This window comes from Camelina sativa, chromosome 10 (genome assembly GCF_000633955.1).
Source record: "Camelina sativa cultivar DH55 chromosome 10, Cs, whole genome shotgun sequence".
In the NCBI taxonomy this organism is placed as follows: Eukaryota; Viridiplantae; Streptophyta; class Magnoliopsida; order Brassicales; family Brassicaceae; genus Camelina; species Camelina sativa.
The window spans coordinates 24,475,529-24,500,490 of NC_025694.1; the positions used below are offsets into that span (position 1 = coordinate 24,475,529).

Here is a 24,962-nt window from a genome sequence, read left to right on the forward strand (position 1 = left end):
TCCCCTACATTCGGAGCTTCAGGCCTTGATTTGGGCGATGGAATCCCTGCTGGCGAGGGATGTCGATTGTCAACGTTTTGAGACGGATTGTACAGAATTAGTGGCGATGGTACAGTCTCCTGATGAGTGGCCCGCTTTCTCCAACCTGTTGGATGATTTTTGCTTGCTCCGCTCTTCCTTTCCTTCTTTCACGCTTTCGAAGATTCCAAGGACATCTAATGTTCGGGCAGATCGTTTTGCTTGTTCCTCGAGATCTTTACCTTCTGAAATTTCTTTTGTAAACTCTTATCCTCCGGTTTGGGCAACCAACCTTGGAGTTATTTTCTAGATTAATGTTTGGTTGACAAAAAAAATAAATATATATAGGATTTGGAAAAAACTATAATTTCTTGGGATTAAGTTCGGGAATTTTTTTTCTTTATATATTAAAGCTTTGCTTTATGTATATATATATATATATATAATGGTTATGGTTTGGTTTTATGGTTTATGAATTAACTTATAAGATTTAGATTTGATGATTTAGGTTTTGAAGTTTGGTTAAGAGTTTGGGTATAGAATTTAGGGTTAAGAATGAAGATTTGGGGTTAAGTTTTTGGTTTTATGTATATCTTATTATATAAAGTTGGGTTTTGAAAGTTAGCCATTAACAAGATTTTGACATATGTCAAGTTATCAATCTGAGATTTTGACATGTGTAAATATTTAATAGGAAGAATTTGATTACAACAAAAAACAAATATTTTGTTTTAAACAATATTAATAAGGTAAAAAGATAATTATAAAATTTTAGAATTTAGAAAAAAAACAAAATAATTATAATGAGATTATATATATTTCATAAAATTCGAAATTATAATATTATTTACTTATTTTTAATTTTAAGTGATTAATTATAAAAAAATAGAAAAAAATACTAAGGAAAATATACTTTGAATTATTAATTCTAAATTTTGTACTTACTTCTATATAATCAAAGATCACCTCATATTTAAATAATTTATTCAAAAACATTGCCTTCAACTCTGTTTAATTGGGAATATATTTTAATGGAAAGGTAAATTTTCTTATTTTTTTAAACCAAAATTTTCCACTACTTTCTCATTTTTCGGTTGGGAATAGTTTAGATTAATTTGTTGACAAAAAAAGATTAATATATTAGTCTTATTTTTCTAATACTGTATTTTAAATTTTATTGTAGTATTTTTATATTGTTTTAATTTATATTTTAATCTTTGAATGATTTAGGATTCATATATTACCATGCTTATAATTTTATGTTGTTTCTTTAATTATGCCAAATTAATTTTCTTTCAATTTCTCAACCTTGATTGGTTGGTCATAAACCCTTTTTTTTTTTGCAAACATAATTGTTACCACTATTCATTCAATCCTAAAGGGAGATAACAAATATAAGCTCATCAACCTAATAAATTGATAAAATAGGCTAATCAAATACAAGCGTCCGACAAACATAGATAGATAGATTGAAAAAAATAAATCGTTGTTGATAGATCCATATGAGCTCAAAGACTCTAACACCATGGTTTGTGGAAATGTTTAAAAGAATTGATTTAGCCACATAAGTCACCAAAATTCACTTATTTTTTAAGTCAAGGGTCCTGAGAGAACTTCATGATGGGTGACCTTTCTGGAAGTGATTGTTGAAATTATGCGAGGGAGGACAAAACACAAAAAAATATCATTTGTTGATTTGTAAAGTCGGTAATCAAGTTTTTAAAGACTCACAGACGTAAAAAACCGGTCATCGAATATGGGTTGGTCTACAAGCCGAGAATAAATGTAGGGCCCACTTGGGAAGGTGGGCCCATGGACTGAGAGTAGGCATGGGCTCACTAAATAATGTGGTGGTTGAAGCGTTACAGAGACAGAGACTACATCATGGTGTGTCAAAGACACTTCCACGAATACATTGAGAAATTTAGCATTAGTTACTATCAAAAGATTTTGTGACGATTGAAAAAGGTTTTGACGTTTATTGGTCGTCGGAGCAAGCTATTTTGAGATAGCAAAAAGACGTGAACATTTTCTCTCTACACAGGATGAGGGCAGAGCCGAGGTTCTCTCTATGGTGGAGAAGGTTGGACACAAGGTTATCTACCCAACAGAGGAAGGTGGAGGAGGTTGGACGCAAGGTTATCTATCCAAGGGAGGAAGGTGGAGCCAAGGTTCTCTCCATGATGGAGGAAGTTGGACGCAATGTTCTCTCCATAAAGGATGAGGGCGGAGCCGAGGTTTTTTCCATCACGGTCATACATTATTGTGATGATACATCATTGATTAATATATTATGTTATCTATAAACACATTAAGCCAACTATTTTACTTTCACTTTGACATATTTACTATCACGAATACATTGGGAAATTTAAAATTAGTTACTATCAAAATATTTTTTTGTGACGTTAGAAAATTGTTTTTACTTTCATTGGTTGTCGGAACAAGCCATTTTGAGATAGCAAAAAGACGTGAAAATATTTTCTCCACATAGGAGGAGGGCAAAGCCGAGGTTCTCCCTATGGTAGAGAAGGTTGGACACAAAGTTATCTCCGCAAGGGAGGAAGGTGGAGGAGATTGGACGCAAGGTTATCTCTCCAAGGGAGAAAGGCGGAGCCAAACTTCTCTCCATGATGGAGGAGGTTGGACGCAAGGTTCTCTCCATAAGGGATGAAGGCGGAGCCGATGTTTTCTCTATGGTGGTCATACATTATTATGATGATACATCATTGATTAGTATATTATGTAATATATTTTTTATTCAAAATATTTTTTGAGCCAACTATTTTAGTTATTAAAAAATTATGCAGAAATAAAAGTAATATACTTGGTTTAATGTGTTTATATAGACAATATCTAGATGGTGATACAACAATATTTTGTAACATACAATAGTACATTTAGGTTTAAAAAAATATAATTTTAATAGTAAAATACATAAAATATTTGTAAGTANAAGGTTCTCTCCATGATGGAGGAAGTTGGACGCAATGTTCTCTCCATAAAGGATGAGGGCGGAGCCGAGGTTTTTTCCATCACGGTCATACATTATTGTGATGATACATCATTGATTAATATATTATGTTATCTATAAACACATTAAGCCAACTATTTTACTTTCACTTTGACATATTTACTATCACGAATACATTGGGAAATTTAAAATTAGTTACTATCAAAATATTTTTTTGTGACGTTAGAAAATTGTTTTTACTTTCATTGGTTGTCGGAACAAGCCATTTTGAGATAGCAAAAAGACGTGAAAATATTTTCTCCACATAGGAGGAGGGCAAAGCCGAGGTTCTCCCTATGGTAGAGAAGGTTGGACACAAAGTTATCTCCGCAAGGGAGGAAGGTGGAGGAGATTGGACGCAAGGTTATCTCTCCAAGGGAGAAAGGCGGAGCCAAACTTCTCTCCATGATGGAGGAGGTTGGACGCAAGGTTCTCTCCATAAGGGATGAAGGCGGAGCCGATGTTTTCTCTATGGTGGTCATACATTATTATGATGATACATCATTGATTAGTATATTATGTAATATATTTTTTATTCAAAATATTTTTTGAGCCAACTATTTTAGTTATTAAAAAATTATGCAGAAATAAAAGTAATATACTTGGTTTAATGTGTTTATATAGACAATATCTAGATGGTGATACAACAATATTTTGTAACATACAATAGTACATTTAGGTTTAAAAAAATATAATTTTAATAGTAAAATACATAAAATATTTGTAAGTAGATACAAATCAGTATATTATAACAAAAATAAAATTTATATATAACATACAACAAATTTTAATAAATTTAATTTCATTTATAAAACTTTAAACCTGCACATCGAGTGGGTCTTCATCTAGTATAAGTATTAAAGCTTGGTTTTATGTATATATAAGAATGGTTATGGTTTTAGTTTTATGGTTTACGAAATAATTTANGTTATCTATAAACACATTAAGCCAACTATTTTACTTTCACTTTGACATATTTACTATCACGAATACATTGGGAAATTTAAAATTAGTTACTATCAAAATATTTTTTTGTGACGTTAGAAAATTGTTTTTACTTTCATTGGTTGTCGGAACAAGCCATTTTGAGATAGCAAAAAGACGTGAAAATATTTTCTCCACATAGGAGGAGGGCAAAGCCGAGGTTCTCCCTATGGTAGAGAAGGTTGGACACAAAGTTATCTCCGCAAGGGAGGAAGGTGGAGGAGATTGGACGCAAGGTTATCTCTCCAAGGGAGAAAGGCGGAGCCAAACTTCTCTCCATGATGGAGGAGGTTGGACGCAAGGTTCTCTCCATAAGGGATGAAGGCGGAGCCGATGTTTTCTCTATGGTGGTCATACATTATTATGATGATACATCATTGATTAGTATATTATGTAATATATTTTTTATTCAAAATATTTTTTGAGCCAACTATTTTAGTTATTAAAAAATTATGCAGAAATAAAAGTAATATACTTGGTTTAATGTGTTTATATAGACAATATCTAGATGGTGATACAACAATATTTTGTAACATACAATAGTACATTTAGGTTTAAAAAAATATAATTTTAATAGTAAAATACATAAAATATTTGTAAGTAGATACAAATCAGTATATTATAACAAAAATAAAATTTATATATAACATACAACAAATTTTAATAAATTTAATTTCATTTATAAAACTTTAAACCTGCACATCGAGTGGGTCTTCATCTAGTATAAGTATTAAAGCTTGGTTTTATGTATATATAAGAATGGTTATGGTTTTAGTTTTATGGTTTACGAAATAATTTATAAGATTAAGAATTGAATGTTCAAGATTTAAACTTTAAGTTTATGATTTAGGTTTTCGAGTTTGGTTAAGGGTTTGAAGTTAAATTATAAATTTTTTGAATTTCTTAAATAGCGACTGATATACGACTTATCGGCGACTTTTACCATGAGTCGCATTTTAGTCACTAAATTAGCGACTATTTAACAACTACATGTTCTGTTATGCAATATAGTCATAAAATAGTCGTTAAATTACGATTAAATTACCAACTACCGTAAGTAGTTGCAAAATAGCTACTAGTATACCACTAAATTTTTGTAGTAGTAAAATTGTCCCTAAATAGTCGTTAACAATGACAATTACATATGTAGTCGTCATTTGGAGTCGAAAAAATCATGTTTTTTTGTAGTGGTTATTAATATCAAAACCTAGTAAATTAAGGTCGGCGACAAACATAATAAAAAGAATAGACGACTAACTGGACCATCTTGGTCAATAACGTTCACATGTACACTCCGTATAACTATTTTGATTATATGTACAATATTGCATTTAGAAAAGAGATGTATATGTCTTTATCTTGTATACATTTTCTTTTACTAAGATTGTAGATAGTTTTTGTTTTGTTAAAATCAACACTAATTTCCTGTTACATATACACATGAATTCAAGAAAGTTTTAAGAGTGATTGAACTAATAAGGCGACAACTCATAAAGATACAAATAAATTTGTTTATCCTTATAGTATTAGTATCTGTAACAGGAAATTAATGTTGAAGTCAACAAAAAAAACTATCTACAATCTTAGCAAAATAAAATATATACAAGAGAAAGACATGTACATCTCTTTTGTAAATGCAATAGAAAAATACTTAGGTTCATTTTTAGAGGTGACTCTTTTATTCATCTACTCTTTTTCGACTAATCATAATCTTTTATGTAATATTCCATTTTAAAACAAAACAAATTAATGACACAAATTCAGTAGATTTTTTATTTTTTTAAAAAATAAATATAAGTTTGATTTAGATTTTACAATTAAACGAGGTTATATATCGGTTTGAGTTTATAAATGATAATTAGGGTCTAGATTTTACAATAGAACTAATTATGTGTCGGTTTGAATTTACAAATGAGGTGATTAGGATTTAGATTTTACAATTAGAACGAAATTATATGTCGGTTTGAATTTACAAATGAGGTGATTAGGATTTAGATTTTACAATTAGAACGAAATTATATGTCGGTTTGGGTTTACAAATGAGGTGGTTAGGGTTTAAATTTTACAATTAAAACAAAATTATATATCGGTTTGGATTTACAAATGAGGTGGTTATGATTTAGATTTTACAATTAAAACGAAATTCTATATCGGTTTGGCTTTACAAATGAGGTGGTTAGGGTTTAGATTTTACAATTACTGTAGAACAAAATTATATGTCAGTTTGAGTTTGAGTTTACAAATGAGGTGGTTAAGATTTAGATTTTATTATTAAATGAAAGTATATGTCGATTTGGTTTATATAAAAATGGTTTGAGTTTTAGTTTTATAATAATGTGTACATATTTTCTTTCATTATTTTATATGCACATGAATGAAGAAGGTGACTCCTAGCGGTGAACCCAAATGCAATATTGTTTAAGAACATATATTGTCCAATTTAAACTGCATATCAAAAAATATTTTGATCTGGATTGTTTATTAGATTATGGTCCATGTGTCGCATTTTTAATAATTCAAACAGCCAAAAAAATTTCAACATTATTTGATTATAGAAAAGATTTAGGATTGTATAGAGTATTACGGATATAGGATTGTATACTCTGTCTCTAACGGATCTAAGATTGTATACTCTTATGTGTCACTTTTTTAATAATTNTGTCCAATTTAAAATGCATATCAAAAAATATTTTGATCTGGATTGTTTATTAGATTATGGTCCATGTGTCGCATTTTTAATAATTCAAACAGCCAAAAAAATTTCAACATTATTTGATTATAGAAAAGATTTAGGATTGTATAGAGTATTACGGATATAGGATTGTATACTCTGTCTCTAACGGATCTAAGATTGTATACTCTTATGTGTCACTTTTTTAATAATTCAAATAGCCAAAAAACTTTCAACATTATTTGATTGTAGAAAAGATCTAGAATTTTATACTCTTATTATTCAATTTAAACTGCATTTCAGACTATATATTTTCATATAGATTGTTAACTAGATTTTGGTCCATGTGTCACATTTTAATCATTCAAAAGCAAAAAAAAAAGTGAACACTATTTGATTATAGAAAATATCTAGTATTGTATACTCTAATGGATCTAGGACTGTATATTCTTATGGATCTAGGATTGTATACTCTTATAGACAATATTTTTTTAGAATCTTAATCCCATTTTATTCTTATGGATTTAGGATTGTATAATCTTATTTTTGTGTGAGTCAGGCTTGTTGTTTTTGTCGATTTGCTTGTTCATTTTTCCACATCAGTCTGTAATATTAGTCATAATAACTGTTATAATTATGGATTTAGGATTGTATACTCTTATGGAAAATATTTTCTTAGCATCTTAATCTGATCTGCATTATCACTCATGTATTCTTTTAGCCAATGTTTTCTTAGTACCTTCGTTTGATTTGCAATACCATGGGTGTAAGAAGATATGGTGTTATGTAGGTGTTATTTGGTGTATATATTTCGTACATTATTTCATATTTTTTTATCATTATAATGTAAAATTTTCTCTAGTTTGTGTGTTTTTCATGTATATTAAGTTTGTTAACATGTATTTTTTTAGTGAATCACATGGAATCACAACGTTTTCAATTAATAACTAAAAAAAAGATGTATTTGTCTATTAAATTAATTTTATAATTTTAGCATCTTTAAATTAATTTTATAATTCTAGCTGTTTCATCCACTAAATATACGATCGCTAGTTTTCTCCTCATCCAGAAGATAATCAGCCGACATTTCGACTCATGGATGTTTAATTGCTCTAGAGGATTCGTTGACGGTAGAAGACTGAACATTTCTTCACCCAAACATTTTTTTTGCAGTTTCATGGCAAATAACATATTTCACATGACGTTTCAAACGCACACACAAGGCAAGTGACAATCCATCTACTATTTCAGACAAATTAGGGCAAACCATCGTAAGTCCATCAGGCTTTGTCCCTTGTAGCACCTTATCATTGTCTTTCTCAAGTCTGATTCAACGTTAGTTTCAAAGACATTTCCTTCTTCAAAGCACATACTAGATGTATGAGTTTGGACTGACAACCTCTTAGTTATTTAAAAAAATAAAATACAAAACGATGTATTAAAACTGGTTTACTCAAGATTTTATTAAGACTAATTGTATTTAAACTGTAAGGAAATGTTTGCACTAACAATATAAAAATGTTTGTTTTCTTTTGAATACAATTTAATATTAGATTCAAAATGAAAAAAAAAAAAAAAAATTCGATACAAAAACAATAAAAAACATGTCTACACTTTGTTATACGAATAGTCTCATGGGATCCTTCTTCGATATCTTAAAACTCTAACACTGTCGTTTCATTCATCCACATCATATATCCCATTGTAATGTCTTGTTAAGGTTGATGAGGCGGTGGAACAACTCAAATCCACGGTGGATTTCATAACGGCTCACTGTCATATCATATTTGTCACCGGATGAACTCCCCAAGAGACGGAAACAGTTCATAAATAATCCTCCTCCATGCCAAAATTAGCAACCCAACGAACCAAAACCGAAGTTGCTAAACCAATCTCCTCCTAGTTCAAGAATCATCACGTCCTTCTCTTCTTATTGTGAAAATCATCTCACTCCATCTTGATTCCTCAGCAACATCCATTCTAGGTACCAGAGATATCCCCGAATCTTCACAGACAGTTCAAAAGCTTTCAGATCAAGTCATCAAAGAGGTTTCAAATTAAAGAAATACCACTTTATTCAGATACTTCCTTCTAAGTGGTGCAACCATTGTTACGTTATGCTATGCACTGGGATAAAGTAACCTCAACGGTGATAGACTCCTTGATGAATCCGTTCTTGTCTTCATTTGTTGTTTTTCTCTGTATCAGAATTTTGAAATCAATGATTCCTTGCAGGAAAAGTAACTCGTCTTCCTCACTCCACAGTTGTAACTTGTAACCAACTTCTTTCCACTCGTTTTAATTTATTTTTTGCAACATTCATGTCTTCACAGATCTATCTCTCCTTAATTAGTTGCTGAGGAGGACAAATGTTAACAAAAATAGCAAAAATAAAACGAATTAAGAATATGGGTCGTGAAGCCCAAGAGAAGCCCAGAAAATGAGTCGGCCTGATGGTCAAGGGGGATATACAATCGCGTGGTATACACCCAAATTGACCACAGAAGCTTTAGGAGGGAGACGACGATGTCGCTGCGGATTGAAAGCAACGAGGCCATGGATAGTGATTCTCGTCAGAGATCGAAACGATTGAAGAAATGCGACGTAAGTCTTTCAACTTCTTATATACTACGTAGTATTTTGTTAAGAGATTTGTTGTTCGATCCGGTATATATCGATAGATAAAGGTTTTTAAGAGATGGTTCATTGAATGGTTCTTAGGGGTTCGGTACCGTGGTCCTTGGTTATGGCCGTGAACTGTTGAGAGAAGTCTGTGATGATCGGTGGTCACCTTGTTGTGGATTAGTACGCCTATATGCCAGGATGGGCCTTCATCGTTACAATTTGCTCAAGGTTCTCTTTTTTTGCTCTTAATTCCTTCTTTCTTTGTCTTGGTTTTGTCATCTTTGTACCACATTCAATTTTTCTTACTTTTTTGTTTGATCATCACAGGGAACAAAGTTACAGTTCAGGCTCGTCAAGAAATACCATAGGACCACGGGTTCTAATTACTACATTACTTTGATTGCTAAGGATCCAGCTACCAGAAAACTTTTATATTTTCATACTAAAAATTGATGAAGAATGTTTTTGCAAGTTTATTTTGACGTGCGATATTGCTAGACCTCGAGGTAAAATGTTGATTCATTTTTTTTTTAGGCGACAAGTTATTAACAACCAAGTAACTCATCATAAGAACTAACTGATATGTCTTAAATCTTGTATTAGGGACAAACACCGATGATGATGCGTCAATAGCTGATTACTTCTACCTCAGAGGTAGCGTGCCTAAGTGCCCCCCAGAGGATCTTTTCCAAAATAGTAACCGGTTTTGCGTGGTAAGTTCACGTTAAACTTTGGCTGTGCTTTAGCTCATGATCTAGAGAACCAAGCAGTGATAGATATTTTTTTGCTTTTTGCAGGTGAAGGGATCGGAGCTGCAACAAAATGACTGGATTCGTCTATATCTGGAACTTGCAGTTGCCACAACTCATACGAACAAGGGTAGAAATCATGATCTGTCCAACTTGAAGATTCTGAAAGTGGCCATAGAAACTACTGAAGACTTGGATCCACCTAGTGAGGGATCACTCAACGCCTTGAATGCACTTGTCTACATAAGGTACGAGGACTCTTGTGATTCTCGGGTTGGTAAGGATGTCGATCGCATTGCTATTGTTAAAAGAACCTACAGTCATGGAAGCTTTGTTCTCGAGGGTCGGAATATGGCTTTCAAATCCGAGGTGGCGCATGGCTTACAAAATCTGCGGATTTGACTTTTGGCTCTCTCTCTCGTCTGCACTAGAGAATCCATTTGAAAGTATGGATCAGATGATAATAAACTATTAATGGTCGAATAATTTGTTTATATTATGTAACTCTTTCGTAATTAATATATTTGTCTGTAAGATTTAACTTTGGTAGAACGGAATGAGAATCAATATGTTTTAACTAATATTAAGTTTGCGAGTGCTAAACACAATTAATGTCTTTTTTTTTGGGTTTTGGTCAACCATTATGTTTTTAGTATGGATTTTTCATGGTTTCAAAACACATACACAGTATATGGTTTCCCCTTCTTGTTTGCAGGGATTCTAATTCACTCCAAGGGAGAGTTTGAGTGACAAAATTAAGGCAATGGTAATAAGATTTTCCAAAACAACTTCTAGTAATTGGATTGGCTGCAACATTATTTATAGTCAATCATCGTGGATTGGCTGCATTATAGAAAAATACTTCATCAGCTGGAGTATTTTGCCTGGTAGTTGTTTAGAGGGTGTATAAGAATCAACAACCTAGGCTTTTCATTGGTCAAGGTACCAGGAGTGTGTCTCCTAGCAATGGGATTGACACCAATGCAGTGAGCAAACTTTGGCTATCCATAAGGCCTATCTCAATAGCGACAATAACCACAAGAGATTAGAGGGAATACATGTACATACCCACAGATTAAACACACAGAAATGATATCATTGTGGAAAATAAGGATACCAACTGTGAGATTTCTCTTGTTTGAGAAAAAGAGGTCTGTGATTCCAATATGTATAATTATCACTAGTCTTTAGAATAATTTAGTGCTTTCTCCTGTGATTAGGTGTTGAAGGAAGCTTCAAGGCCTTTATGCTGCAAGCTGGGTGCAAGATATAGGTCTAAATGATTACAAGAAGCAAGTGGACGCTGAACCTAAAAAAACAAGCTAAGGACACAGAGAATGAGCCCTCTGTTTTGGAAGATCTTGGTAAGAACTGCAAGAGGTGTCATGGAGGAGACTCTAAGGTCTTTATCATCATGGGTGTGGCTGACTCTCCTCAACGAGATCTACAATCACTCCATCAATTCCCATCACATATTGCATGTACACTGCCTCTCCCACATTGATTACAGAACCGATCATCTTTGTTTCAGGTGACGTACTGAACTGCACAGCCACAATGTCCTCAAAGGTCCACCGAGCCACCACCTCAATGAAATCGACGCCATGGTCCTTCTTCAACGATGTCCTTTTGTTTCCCCTTCTTCTCACGTTTGTATTTAAAATTTGACCTTTTTTTTTAACATGTTTTCTTGCAATTGCTCTTAGCAATGGCATTGGCACCAATGTAGTGAGCAAACGAATTCTCTCTGACATTTTTGTTGAGCTGATTCTTTTGGTTTGTTTGTTTGTGTTTCTGGATGATATAAGAACGTTTAAAAATGAACAAATCACACTTTACGGTAACTGTTTATTTAACTAATTTTTGTAAATTTTCCATTACTTTTAAATATAAGTAAATTGACTAATCTGTAGTATAATTGAATGAGAACAAAATTTAAAGGTTTTTAAACATGAATATTCTTATTACACAACTTCAACCACTTCACCTTCTTTGCAAACTGCAACACTAATCTCCAAAGTATTATTCTTCTTTGATTTCACCCTGCAACAATTTCTTCTAGGAGACTGCAGCCAGCCCAAAACAAAAAAAGTTTGAAACCATATGTTAATAGATTATTATTATTTTAAGCATTCTTTCATTAGTAATATAACATGACCATATAACATTATGTCACAAATGTTCAACTTACTCTGTCCCAAAGATGAGGGTCCGGTTTCTTGTAAACAATGACCGTCTTAATGTCGCCAGGATTAGCCATCTTCCACCGACACTCAGGATGAGCCACGCGGTGAATTTCATAACGGCTCACCGTCATATTTGTCACCGGATGAACTCCGGTTGATGTCATATAATACACAAACGGTTTCTGGCACGGATGACGACTCACTGGTCGGGTATTAAAAGCGTATGCTGTGTAATCCGCCCGTCGATACCTATCACAGATATATTATACACTGTAAAACAAAATGACCATATCTATCAACTTATGTAATTTTCTATTCTTTTTCAGAATATACATTACCAATTTAAGAAGGTTCTCGACGGCATTTCGATCTCTCGAGCTGAAAATATTCCGCGGAAAATCTGAACTGCGAATCCCCAAGAGACGGAAACAGTCCATTTACGACGTTTGTCGTAACATATCGACTGTTGCATAAGTCCAGCAGAGTCTAGCTTTGCCGGGGCTTGTAGATGCTTCAAGGCGTCGACACGTGTCATGTTGGGGAAGATTGGTTCCACCACGTCGAGGTGGTGAACTGTAACCAATGGAGCCACAGGGTGAGCCGCTAGTAAACCAAAGAGATTGCCATACACGTCGTACTGTGAAACACACACAAAAGAAGAAGACATAATCAAATTAATACCGAACTGAACGGTTCAAAAAAAAAAATCTGATTTTGATTTGATGTTATTGGTAGGTAACCGACGATCGGTTCTGTAATCAATGAAACATATTATCACCAACAAACAAGGAAATTGTCACGTGCGACACACGCGCCGTTAATGGCGTGACAGCTCTCTTAAAGAAACGACCTGACACCGTGACGACGTGTACCTTACTCCGGCAACAATATATAACGTACGGCCAAATTGTGGTCCAGTGACGTGGCATTTTATCATAATTGAGGTTTTAAAAAGCCCATCGATTTTTTTATAACCAAAATCGTGTAAAACTTTGTTTGTTAATGAAAAAAAGTCCAAACAAAAAACGTTTTAATTTATTAATCTCGATTACCTCTATTTAATGCTCTCATTAACTACGTACACATTTATTAAAGAAAACATTTACTAACCCTATTAAAACCCAATGATCGAAATAAAATCTAGCTGTAGTTAAAACCCACTTTGCTAATTTAACCAACTGAAACAAAACACGAATATAGTTTAACTAGATTCGTATTAATCTGACCAAAATATTCATATGAATCTTATGAGGATATTTAGTACTATTATTAATTGAATAAAAATAAATAAAAAGTGATAATGACGACTGACCTGGTGAAAACCGAGTTCTTTAGTGAGTGGAACACCGAGTTCGGCCATGCAAGCTTGCATCCGATCATCGGAACCGTACAATGCCGGATACCTTTTGATACACCGATCTTGCATTTTGCTCAGCGCCACCGCTAACGGATAACTTATAGCGAATCCTCCGCCGCCGTAAGCCATTCCGTAAGAGAAGTAAATGTTCTGAAGATGACTCTCCGATAAGCTTCCGATGTAATACATCTGAGTGTGGTCGTACTTCCTCAAAACTCTGATCAGATTCTCGGCGACGAAGACTGTGTCGTCGTCTCCCATAACGAACCATCTCACGTCTTTGAGTCCTAGCTTGAGCGTCTCCGTGACGATTCTCGAGATTCTAATCGCCGATCTGTGTCCCTGTTTGTTCTTGTAAGGAAATTTCGAAGTATCGCCAGAGATTCTCACCGGCGGGAGACTGTTTTCGTCGTCTTCTTCTTCCTTAACCGGTTTCTCTAACCAGACGTAACCGCGCATTTGGTTCGGTTTGTACCAGATCTTGATGTACTCTTTCCTCTGTTTCCAAAGCCTCGCCGACGCGGCGATTCCGAAAACCACGTGCTGGAGTCCGGTTTGCGGCGGAGGAGGTGGTGTTGGAAGCGGCGAAGGTGGCGGCGGAGAAGATGCGTAAGGTTCGATCACTGCCGTTTGATTTGAGTGGAAGAGAATCAACGGCTGAGATGAGTTCACGATGTCGTTGAGTCGACGAACAACGGCGGAGAATGGCTCCACGTGACAGGCACGTGAGTTGGAGATGAGCTTGAGTGTGTAGACGACGTAAGTGGCGGAGACGAGGAGGAGGAGCGTCACCATTAGCTTGGATACGGGTCGGGTCGGTGAACCGGATCCGGATAAAGTCCGTTCCCACATCAGCTTCTCTGATGGATCTTTATGGTTATTCAACTTCATCTCAAGAACCACAATATAAAAAAACGGAAACTAAATCAAAATTGTGGAATGAGAAAATAATTTGATAATAAATAATTGGATGGAAACAAATTTTATGAAGAAAGTGAAATTGAAGAGAAGAAGAAGAAGAAGAAGAAGAAGAAGAACATGCAGTGGCTCTGTTTCTGATTTTTGTAAAAGAGAAAACAAAAAAGGGTCTTATCGTGAAAGACTCATTTTTACTTAGTTTATATGTTGCTACTATTTTAAAATATACTTTTAGTATAGTCGTGAAAAAAGAAATGGAATCAATATACTTTTCATTATTATCTCAAAGCAACTAAAAAATAAAAATCTAATCTAATCGTGATAAAAATATTTTGTTTTCATATATAAAAGTTAGATACTTTTTTTTTGGTAGAATATAAAAGTTAGATACTGATCAACAGCTAATTGTTACTATCAGATTGATCTTGCAATCATATTAGCAAAAAAACAAAAGTTATATGATATTATTATATTTTAGTTCTGTTAAGCTATTTAAAATATACCATCGAGTTTGAACTTTGAACCCTTTTTTGTTTTGTTTTTTTTTGGTAATTTACTGTGTATTTACACCCACACCTCCGACAAAACTATACACACTCAATCAAATTTGCCTAAGTCTAAAATTAATATTTTTCTGTTTTTACTGTGATAACGATTGTAGTGTACTTTTTTACATGGACACGTGTAGGGATCATAGTGGAAAATATGTGTCGGTAGTAGTAGCAAAACTTTGGGAAAGGTAGGGGGGGGGGAGCTAGTATTATTTTAATTATTATAGGGGTTGATTTATAAATAACTAGAAATGTTGGGGGAATTTATGAATTATAGGGGTCATGGGTTGTGGTGTTGTTGTTGCTGGCTACGAGGCAAATTTATCACATCCATGCTAAACTCTTCTTATAAGGACATCTCTGAGTTCATCAGAGGGTTTTAAATTTGTTGCTTGTTTGACCTTAATTTTTAGCTAAATAAAGACCTAAATTACTTTTTGACAATACCCGTGTTTCAACTTAAATTTGATGAATGTGGTGGTTAAGTAGTATTTGGTTAGATTACAATGCATGTACCGACGCTTTTTAGAGTCAGGTGATTTAGATATAAGATGTTTCGTTATGGTTATGCTGTTCTTATCCTTTGTATTAATATGACTATTGAAATGTGCCCTTACAATAATGTTTTGGGGTATGATATGTCCAACAAAGTGACTTGAATATTTTTGCCGACAATGACACGCGACGTCAGGAGCACAGAGTACACTTTATAATGGTGAAAATGGTAGGCCGTTTATCAATGTTGCATTCTTCGGATAGAGATCGTCGTAATTACTGTATATATCTGGTCTAAAATTTGGCCTTTTGAAGCTGTGATCTTGGCCTGAGACCGATCTTGAACTTGCTTTGATTTAGTGATCTTTCTTTACCATGAATCACCTTCCTTAGAAATCTCCTCAGCTATGTATTTGGACTCGAGTCGAGTCGAGATAAATTGGTGTTAATAAAGAAACAGTAAAGATACATGTTAGGAAGCTTGGTGTGAGGAATAAGAAGAATAGACGATAGATGCTGAATTATGGTTTGAAAGTTCTATTTAAGTTGGTTGTGCTTTATTTACATTATATATGACACTTACAATAATAATTTGTGATCATAAATCTATGTAAGTTATAAGTCTACAATTTGAACCAGCTGATGCAATAACAACCCGAGAAGTTTTGGAGAAGATGCTTAAATCTCTTGATACGCTAATAGATCTTATTATTATAGTAAGGGATATGCTAAGAGTTATTGCTACATAAAGTAACTAAGAACATTAAAATGTTAGAAGAAGAAGTAAAGAACTTCACAAGAAACCTACTTTAACAAATCATATATGAATCGTATGCAAACACCAATCTTCACATTCTCTTACCATAATTAAATTTCTCCACCAAAAATTACAAAATTGTTTATTTGTCGCATGCTAATTAAGCGAATCATATTACAACAATGGCCTCCATGGTTAATGTCGTGAGTCCAATAGTTACGAGAAATCTCATCACCAAATTCAAAACTCCACGGCTCATACCAGATCTACCTTCTATACAACATTCCGGCCGGTTCAATGCAATCAAGGATGATCCAAGAAAGATGATAAATAAGTATGTTTCAAGAAGAAATACCGTGGTTTCATGTTTAGATCAATCTAATCCTAAGTCGAATCAAATCTCTGGGTATGATGCTGTTATGAAATTTTATTCCTCTATAAACAAAAAGAATCAAGATCAATTAAGAAGTTGCATCTCCAACGATTGTTTTATCCATGATTTCTCCTTCTCTAAGCCTTTTCAAGGGAAAAATGTAAGAATATTTCTATGACAACTATCCACGAATTTTTAATTCTATATGCAATGTGTATATTTTACATTTCAAGATTTGGTTTTGTGAATGAACAATATATGTTTGCAGGAAGCTATGAAGTTCTTTGAAGAACTTGTGAAGAGTATGGGACAAAACGTAAAGTTTTGTGTTGAAAATGTGTGCGAAGGAGATGGACATAGTGCTGCTGTTAATTGGCATCTTGGTACGTACGTGTGTATATTAGTACATCACTTAATGCATATTGCCTAATGATTACGTTATTAATTAACTATCTTAGTTAGATTTTAATACTTTCATTAATTCGTCTTCTTTTCATCTTTTGTTTATTGTTATGAAGAATGGAAAGGACGAAAAATACCCTTTACAAGAGGATGTAGCTTTTATGAATATACAGACGAAGGAGGAAGATTGGTTATTAGGTTATATCAAAATGATTTTTTTAGCTATATCTCAATTTTTATTTATTTCAAATTTATACTAATAAACAAATAATCTTGTAACTGATTTAACAAAAAAAAAAAAAAAAAAATCAGAAACGCGAAGATTTTGATTGAATCGCCAATTAAACCGGGAGGAATCACACTGGTAAAATAGTTTTCTCAGTTTTTACAATGACAATATGGATGAGAGTTATTATTTTGTATACTTTATAATATTCAAACCCTTTATTATTAGTTTGTTACTTATATTTTTTTTTGGTTCAGAGCCTGTTAAAGAACATCACGTTCTTGTTCGACGAATTCCCAAAAGGAGCCGAGTGTAAGTTTTCATTATTTTCTTTAAGAAAATATATATCAAATTTTACTCAAAATTGGTATGTAAGGTTTTGTTAAAATCTTTTTTTTTTTTTTTCTAATCTTTCAACATTTCAGTGTTTTTGGAGAAACCTTATGCTATAATCCAATCAGCAATACGAATTTATGCACTTTTCTTGGCGCCACTCATAAACCATGTAATGGCAAGCTACCTGAAGCTATTAAGCAACATGGCCAAGTTCTTCTTATTGGTTGTCAAAATCATTATCAAAATTCGAAACCTCTTCTCCAAGTAGAATAATCAATTGGATCACATGTTTTTCTATTCTTTAATTAATCTTCTTTTTCCTAGATTATGATGATACATTTTTTTATCAACTATTAATTATATGATTATTTGTATTTTAAAATAACAAAAACTAACAATCTTGAAGGGTTGTAATTTAGACATGCTAAAATGAGTTTTACTTTATGGAATCTGGCCACAAAGTCACAAAACTGAGGTTAAATTCTCTGATTAGGGTGGGCGTTCGGTTTTTTGGTTTGGTTTCGGTTCAATTTTTTTGGTTTACAGTTTTTTTTGGTTTCATAAAATTGAAACTATATAAAAACCATATGTATATCGGTTTGGTTATGCGGTTTTTACGGTTTTACAGTTTATCGTTTTTATTAAAAGTGAAACCATATAAAAAATCATATGTATCACAGTTCGGTTTGGTTACAGTTTTATTATAGGTTATTCCATATTTTACATAAAAAAGTTAAGTTTGTTACATAAAATAAATAAAAAGAGAAATATGTATCAACCAATAAGTTATACATAATTTAAAATAATAAAATCTAAATCTAGTTTCAGAAACTCAAAACTTCTAAGTAAAATCCAAAAAAAAAAATTCAAATAATTATAAATCCAATAAAAAATCGTAAGGATCTTATAAAATACAATATAAAATGGCACATATATAATAATTATATATAGATATTTTAAATATTCATCTAAACTGGAAAGACCATTCGGTTTTATGATTTTTAACCAAACCAGATCTAAACAATTTGGTTAATAAATATGACAACTAAATAGATTTTTAGACGAGACTATAACCAAACCAAACCATTTATTTCGGTTTGGTTGGTTTAGTTTTCTGGATTACGGTTTTTTTGCCCATTTATTCATTAGTGGGCAAAAATGCAAACCTTTTTGTAACTACTTCAATCGTGTAATTGATTACGTTAGTCATCTGTTGTGGATCCTAAGCCCAAATTATAAAAAAGCCCATTAAGAAGAAAAAAAAAAGGAAGTGAAGAGTCTTTGAGTTTTTTAATTGTCAAGATGTAAGAAGAAGAAATAATTGCAGAGAAAGAGAGAGAGAGACTTTGATTGGAAAGATGAGAGCACTGTGGAGTCACTTGAGTGCCATTTCCAACTGCAAGCTTTCTCCGAGGATCAGGAAAATATCCTCAGCAAACTTTACTTCAATTCGAAATATGTCGACCATCTCTTCTACTGAAGACCCCGAGCTCAGTGGTTTTTTGGCGTTTTTAGAATCTCTCAAGAACTATGAGAAAGCAGGTGTACCAAAAGGAGCTGGAACTGATTCTGGTGATGGTTTCGATCTCGGTCGAATGAAACGTCTCATGCTTCGCCTCCGTAATCCTCATTCCAAATACAAGGTTCGTGCTTTTGCAATTTTCTACCATGTCTCTTATTGATCTCTCTAAGTTGTAAAGGTCTCATCTTTAGATTTGGGATGTTTCTACTTTTTGTACTCTGATTCTCCTATGGATTAATGAAGACACTTGTAATTTTTGGAATTTGTTTATTAAAAGGTCTCATCTTTAGATTTGAGTAGTAACTATAGATTCTCCTGTGGATTGATGAAGACATTTGTAATTGTTGGAAGCTGTTGATTTAAAGGTCTCTTCTTTTAAATTTGGATTGTGTTTTTTTTTTTTGTGTGTGTTATGGATACTTTGGTTTGATGTTTCAAGGTGAGATTAACAATGAGGGCAGTGATTATAGGTAGTTCATGTGGCTGGAACTAAGGGTAAAGGGTCAACTTCTGCGTTTCTCTCCAATATCTTACGGGCTGGAGGATATTCAGTTGGCTGTTATTCAAGGTAAAGTATTGACTTTGGATTAAGATTTCACCATATCTTGAGTTTGAATTTTTCGTGATTTTACTTACATGAGCTTTTGTTCTTGATTTGCAGCCCACATATTATGAGTATCAAAGAACGTATTTCCTGTAATGGAGATCCTGTCTCTGCTTCCACTCTTAATGATCATTTCTATTCAATCAAACCGGTTCTCGATCAGTCTATTCAAGAGGAAAATGGTTCTTTGAGTCATTTTGAGGTTACCAATTCAAAGCTTCTTCTAGATTGTTTACTTCACATGGTATTGCCAAAGTGTAATTAAGATGTATCTCTTTTGCAGATTCTCACTGGGATAGCCTTCTCATTATTTGAGAAAGAAAATGTCGACATTGCAGTTATAGAGGTTAGCTATTTTGCTCATTTTTATTACATTACATTAGACAATCTAATGACACTTGCTTTTGCTATCTTCTAGACTACTTATGGCACTGTTTTATTTGTTTGTGTATCATTAGGCTGGGCTAGGAGGAGCTCGAGATGCTACAAATTTCATCGAAAGTTCAAATCTTGCTGCCTCAGTCATAACAACAATAGGTGAAGAGCACATGGATGCCCTCGGAGGTTCCTTGGAAAGTATAGCTGAGGCAAAATCTGGAATTATTAAACACGGTCGTCCAGTTAGGTGGTTTTGGTGTATTTGCTTTTCGTATAACCATTGGATTATAAGCACATTGATAGATAGAGTTTTATGTGTTCTTATAAAACGTGTAGGTGGTTTTAGGGGGGCCATTTCTTCCTCATATCGAAGGCATTCTTCGTTCTAAAGCAGCATCAATGTCGTCATCAGTTATTTTGGCATCTGATATTGGATCTCGTTCTTCAATCAAAGGTATCGTCAACAGAAATGGGATCGGTCTTTGTGAGTCCTGTGACATCGTAATACAACACGAGAAAGATGACAAACCAGTACGTTTCAGAAACCTTTAATTTCTTTATTAAAAGAATCAAGAAGTTCACTTGTGATTCTTAATATATCAAGAATTTTTACATAATAAATGCAGATCGTGGAGCTTAGTGATATAAATCTACGGATGCTTGGACATCACCAGCTCCAAAATGCTGTTACTGCCACATGTGCGTCTCTTTGTCTTCGCGATCAAGGTATGAAGCACTTTGAACCTCCCTATATAAAGCAACGAAAGAATTAAAAAAGTTGAAAATTTTTGTTACTTTCTGGATGGAATAATTAGGATGGTGGAGAGTGACAGATGAAGCAATTAGGATTGGTTTAGAGAATACTCGTTTACTTGGGAGAAGTCAGTTTTTGACACCAAAAGAAGCAGAGACTTTACAGTTACCTGGAGCAACTGTGCTTCTTGATGGAGGTTGGTAATAGCTTTTAGTGTCTCTGTTTCGAACCGGTTTACTGTATCAATCTTTGTTCTGTTTTTTTTAGCTCACACCAAAGAATCAGCGCGAGCTCTAAAGGAGATGATAATGAGGGATTTTGCAGAAAAGAGATTGGTGTTTGTGGTTGCAATGGCCAGCGACAAAGATCATGTGTCGTTTGCAAAAGAACTTCTCTCAGGTCTAAAGCCAGAAGCAGTGGTTCTTACAGAAGCTGACATTGGTGGAGGTAAGGTTAGATCAACAGCGTGTGCGGTTTTGAAGGAATCATGGATAAAAGCTGCTGATGAATTGGGATTAGGGTCTATGGAAGCCTCAGAAAACAAAACTGTGTTTGATTCCTTAAAGTTTGCGTATAAGATTCTCAGCGATGACACAAGCAGTAGTGACTCAGGAATGGTTATAGTCACTGGGTCACTTCACATTGTATCTTCAGTCTTAGCTTCAGTTCAACAATAAACCAGCTGCTTTCTTCTATGATGTTTTATGCTTATGAATTTTGATTATCTTTGTAAAAACTGTTTGTGTAGTATAAACGAAAGTAAAAGCCAAATAAATATTTCTATCTTCATGGCCTATGATGGTGTACAACTTAGTTGTTGGAACCTTCCCAGCGAGACAGAGACTTTTCAAAACAAGCACATAGCCTATACTACACAAACAGTTTTTTTTTTTTACATAGGTGGTGAAGGTAAGATTTGTAGTGTTTTTTTTTGTCCCACATCGGTTGGGTGGAGGAGTGAGAAGGTCGTGGGCCTGTTATAAATAGAGAAGAGCTGGCGAGGTGAAAAAGTATGATCCTTCAGGCAAGTTAAAGGGGAAATGAGGAAAGGGTTTAATCTCGCTTTAAGTGCGTGATGAGCGTACCGCTCAAAGCCTGTTACGACTAATTGGGCGCTCCTATTTTATACCAATCTGATCCCTCTCTCTTGTTCAATTTTTTTTCTTTTCCAAACTTTTTTTTTTACTTTTAAAAAAAAAATATATTTTTAATATAAATAAAAATTAATTATTTTGGTAATGTAATAATAAACTATATTTTTGTAAAAGTCTTATAAATACGTTTTTAGCCCACGCGGTATTGGCCTAGTTTTCTTCAAATTTTAGGAATTTTTAAATATCTAGAATTATTATTATATTTGGATGGGAGTAATTTCTTAGAAAAACGGTTTATCATACCTGGACAATTACAATATGTTCGATTGATACATATGATTATTGGTTTTGCTAAAACATAATTTTGTGCTTAAATATACAAAACGTGATTAGTTACAAAAACGTGGATTCAAGGTGTGCAGGCAAACAGAATAAACGACGAAAATAAAACGAAAAATAAATGTAGCAAGGTAGACTCGAACAACGGATAGAAAAATCTCTCCATAACCACTCGGACACATTCTATTATTGGGGGTACAATGAACAAAGAACCAATATATTCTCTTTCCCGAAATTGTTCTCTCTCCCGAAATTGTTCCCTCTCCTCTTCTCCTCTTTCCCGAAATTGTACAACGAAGAATGAAGGGTAACAACAACAACAACAATGGCGAAATCAAGTTCAGTTTAATCGAAACCTATGGTTTTAACTCTGGAAATCTATGTTCTATTGATTCAAAGACTAACCCTAACATAGAGTAATCTAAAAACAGTATATTTTAGCATTGAAATCAAAAACCCAGAATCAGATCTGGTTGAGACAGATGAGTATCAAAGCTATCAGGAGATATATCTATATATATATATAATATAGTAATCTGGTCTATGTATATCTTGTTGGAGCACATAAACTCTAAATTCTTGTTCTTTTCTCTTAGATCTATTTAGTTTAAAGTTTAAACCTTTTCAAGTGATGAGTTTGGAGAAATTATAAAGCTACGAGTGTGAGACAGAAGAATTTAGCGACAATGAGGAAGGATTAGGGCATTATTGTTGCTGTTGAACTTCTTCACGAGCCATCAACGTAAAAGAGAAAGAGACACAAGAGTATACATATTCATTTATTGTACCACCTATAACAATTATTTGTTCTGTCGCATTGGTTAAACTGATCTTATTAGATATAAGCTGTGCAGGTTCGATCCCAGTTTGTTACAATATTAATTTTATTTTTTAAATCGACGTCGTTTTGCTGTTACACATGGAATCCACGTCAAATTGGTTTAACGGAGAAATTAACAGAGTTAGCATTAAATCACGTTTTTGTATATTTAAGCACAAAATTATAGTGAAAACAATCATATAGTGAAAATGGTTTTAAAAAGAAACAAAGTTCTCAAAGACACATTCGTTCTCAAATCAAAGGTACTATGTAACCTTTAAATAAGACCAAAAAGAAACAAGAAAGGATCATAAATTCCCTTTCAAGGAAGATCAGATCCAGCAGCTGGACCAGCACCACCACCAAAACCACCGGCTCCACGACCAAACCCTTGCCTAGCTCCACCAGAAGGTGCCTGTACAACCCCAACACATTTAATTACACACCCAACACAAATGCTCAACAACATTTTGTAATGATTCTAATGTAATGTGCAACAGCTAAAGCTTACAAATCAAGTTTCCAAATGAAATGTAAAGCATGATACTAATGTAATGTGTAACAGCTACAAGGGTTCAGGAATAAGAATCAAAGAAGCAACAGTTAACAGAGAATGACAAGAAAAGAGAGTTTTTATACCCTGAAGGCTGGCTGGTAATCAGCAGGAGCTCCACTTTTGTCACCATACTCTCCACCTGATCTAGGACCTCCACGGTAACCCTCTCTGTCACCAGACCTCCTCTCTCCATCACGAGGTGGGCCACTGTAAAAAGACAAGTCAAAACCTTCAGATGTTAAACACTATACAAGTAACCATTAGACTCTTCACCACATTCAACTGAAGAAGAAATGATACAACAACAACAAGAAGATTGACACAACTGAAGATTCAAGTTGATTACCGGGGACGGTCACCCTGTGGGCCTCCCATAGGTCGACCAAGAGGCTTCAGTTGCTTCTTCAAAGTAGCAGGAACAATCTCAGATGGGAGATTGAGGTAAGTCCTGAGAAAGTCAATGCCTTCATTTGTGAGGAACCAGTAGTAATGCATCCAGGCAAAGGTCTCACGAACATATTCCTTAGATTTGAAACTCTGCATCAACTTGATAACTTGCAGATTCGGGACACTCTCGATCAAAGGATGTTGTGGCAAATTGAAATCCTTTTTAGCAAACAAAACACCCTCTGCACAAAACACAACCCATTTCTAAGTACACTTATCTTGAATCAATCAATTAATCAATCAATGCTATTGTCTTCTATGCACAAACCCATCTACTAAGAAGACTAAAAGATTCACAAGCTCAAATCAAGTTCGTACCTTTGAAGAGGTACTTGGAGATCTCACGGCGATTCTTCTCTGATATGATCTGCAAATACGAGAAACAAGGGTCAGTTTGAATTTATACTCAACATTTGGAATCAGTATTGGATTAAGGCAACGAGTGATTCAGAGACTAGAGATGCCTACCATGGTTGCGATGAGATTGACAAAGGAGGAGGCGACAGGGAAGGTGACTGCGTTTGTATGTGTTTTGATTTCGCTTCTCTTCTCCTAACGCGAAACCCTAATTTCGACTGAAGCCGCCACTTTTATATCATGTTTGTTTTAAGGGTTTTATTATGTATCCCAAATTGGGCTGAGATTAAAAAAAAAAGTCTTAATGGGCCAACGTAGCCTAATATGTTTTCGACCCAATCTAACAAAACTTCTTCTTACTACGGTACCGTTTTAGCTTACATCAAGGTCTTCTTCATGTTGAGCATTCTGACCTTTTTAAGTCTTTTGA

The 24,962-nt window shown here is 33.9% G+C and overlaps 5 protein-coding genes across 5 annotated transcripts; 3 read left to right on the plus strand and 2 right to left on the minus strand.

The window, feature by feature from the left end:
* On the plus strand, positions 9,213–10,641 carry LOC104720680 (UPF0725 protein At3g57210-like). The gene is made up of 5 exons (XM_019230819.1): positions 9,213–9,290; positions 9,408–9,539; positions 9,712–9,817; positions 9,915–10,024; positions 10,109–10,641. The coding sequence occupies exons 1-5, from the start codon at positions 9,213–9,215 to the stop codon at positions 10,460–10,462; spliced, it is 780 nt and encodes a 259-aa protein (XP_019086364.1). The 3' UTR covers positions 10,463–10,641.
* LOC104719814 lies at positions 11,951–14,628 on the minus strand. Its single transcript, XM_010437794.2, has 4 exons — positions 13,559–14,628; positions 12,585–12,883; positions 12,252–12,495; positions 11,951–12,126 (listed from the first exon to the last, which is right to left on the minus strand). The coding sequence occupies exons 1-4, from the start codon at positions 14,492–14,494 to the stop codon at positions 12,025–12,027; spliced, it is 1,581 nt and encodes a 526-aa protein (XP_010436096.1). The 5' UTR covers positions 14,495–14,628; the 3' UTR covers positions 11,951–12,024.
* On the plus strand, positions 16,388–18,061 carry LOC104719815. Its single transcript, XM_010437796.2, has 6 exons — positions 16,388–16,857; positions 16,966–17,080; positions 17,216–17,297; positions 17,412–17,463; positions 17,583–17,637; positions 17,751–18,061. The coding sequence occupies exons 1-6, from the start codon at positions 16,507–16,509 to the stop codon at positions 17,927–17,929; spliced, it is 834 nt and encodes a 277-aa protein (XP_010436098.1). The 5' UTR covers positions 16,388–16,506; the 3' UTR covers positions 17,930–18,061.
* LOC104719816 (dihydrofolate synthetase) lies at positions 18,962–21,715 on the plus strand. Its single transcript, XM_010437797.2, has 9 exons — positions 18,962–19,304; positions 19,654–19,751; positions 19,845–19,989; positions 20,071–20,133; positions 20,246–20,407; positions 20,502–20,696; positions 20,792–20,891; positions 20,981–21,115; positions 21,187–21,715. The coding sequence occupies exons 1-9, from the start codon at positions 19,020–19,022 to the stop codon at positions 21,594–21,596; spliced, it is 1,593 nt and encodes a 530-aa protein (XP_010436099.1). The 5' UTR covers positions 18,962–19,019; the 3' UTR covers positions 21,597–21,715.
* LOC104719817 (40S ribosomal protein S10-2-like) lies at positions 23,354–24,757 on the minus strand. The gene is made up of 5 exons (XM_010437798.2): positions 24,644–24,757; positions 24,494–24,542; positions 24,075–24,357; positions 23,812–23,935; positions 23,354–23,587 (listed from the first exon to the last, which is right to left on the minus strand). Exons 1-5 carry the CDS (start codon positions 24,644–24,646, stop codon positions 23,495–23,497), a joined length of 552 nt encoding a protein of 183 aa, XP_010436100.1. The 5' UTR covers positions 24,647–24,757; the 3' UTR covers positions 23,354–23,494.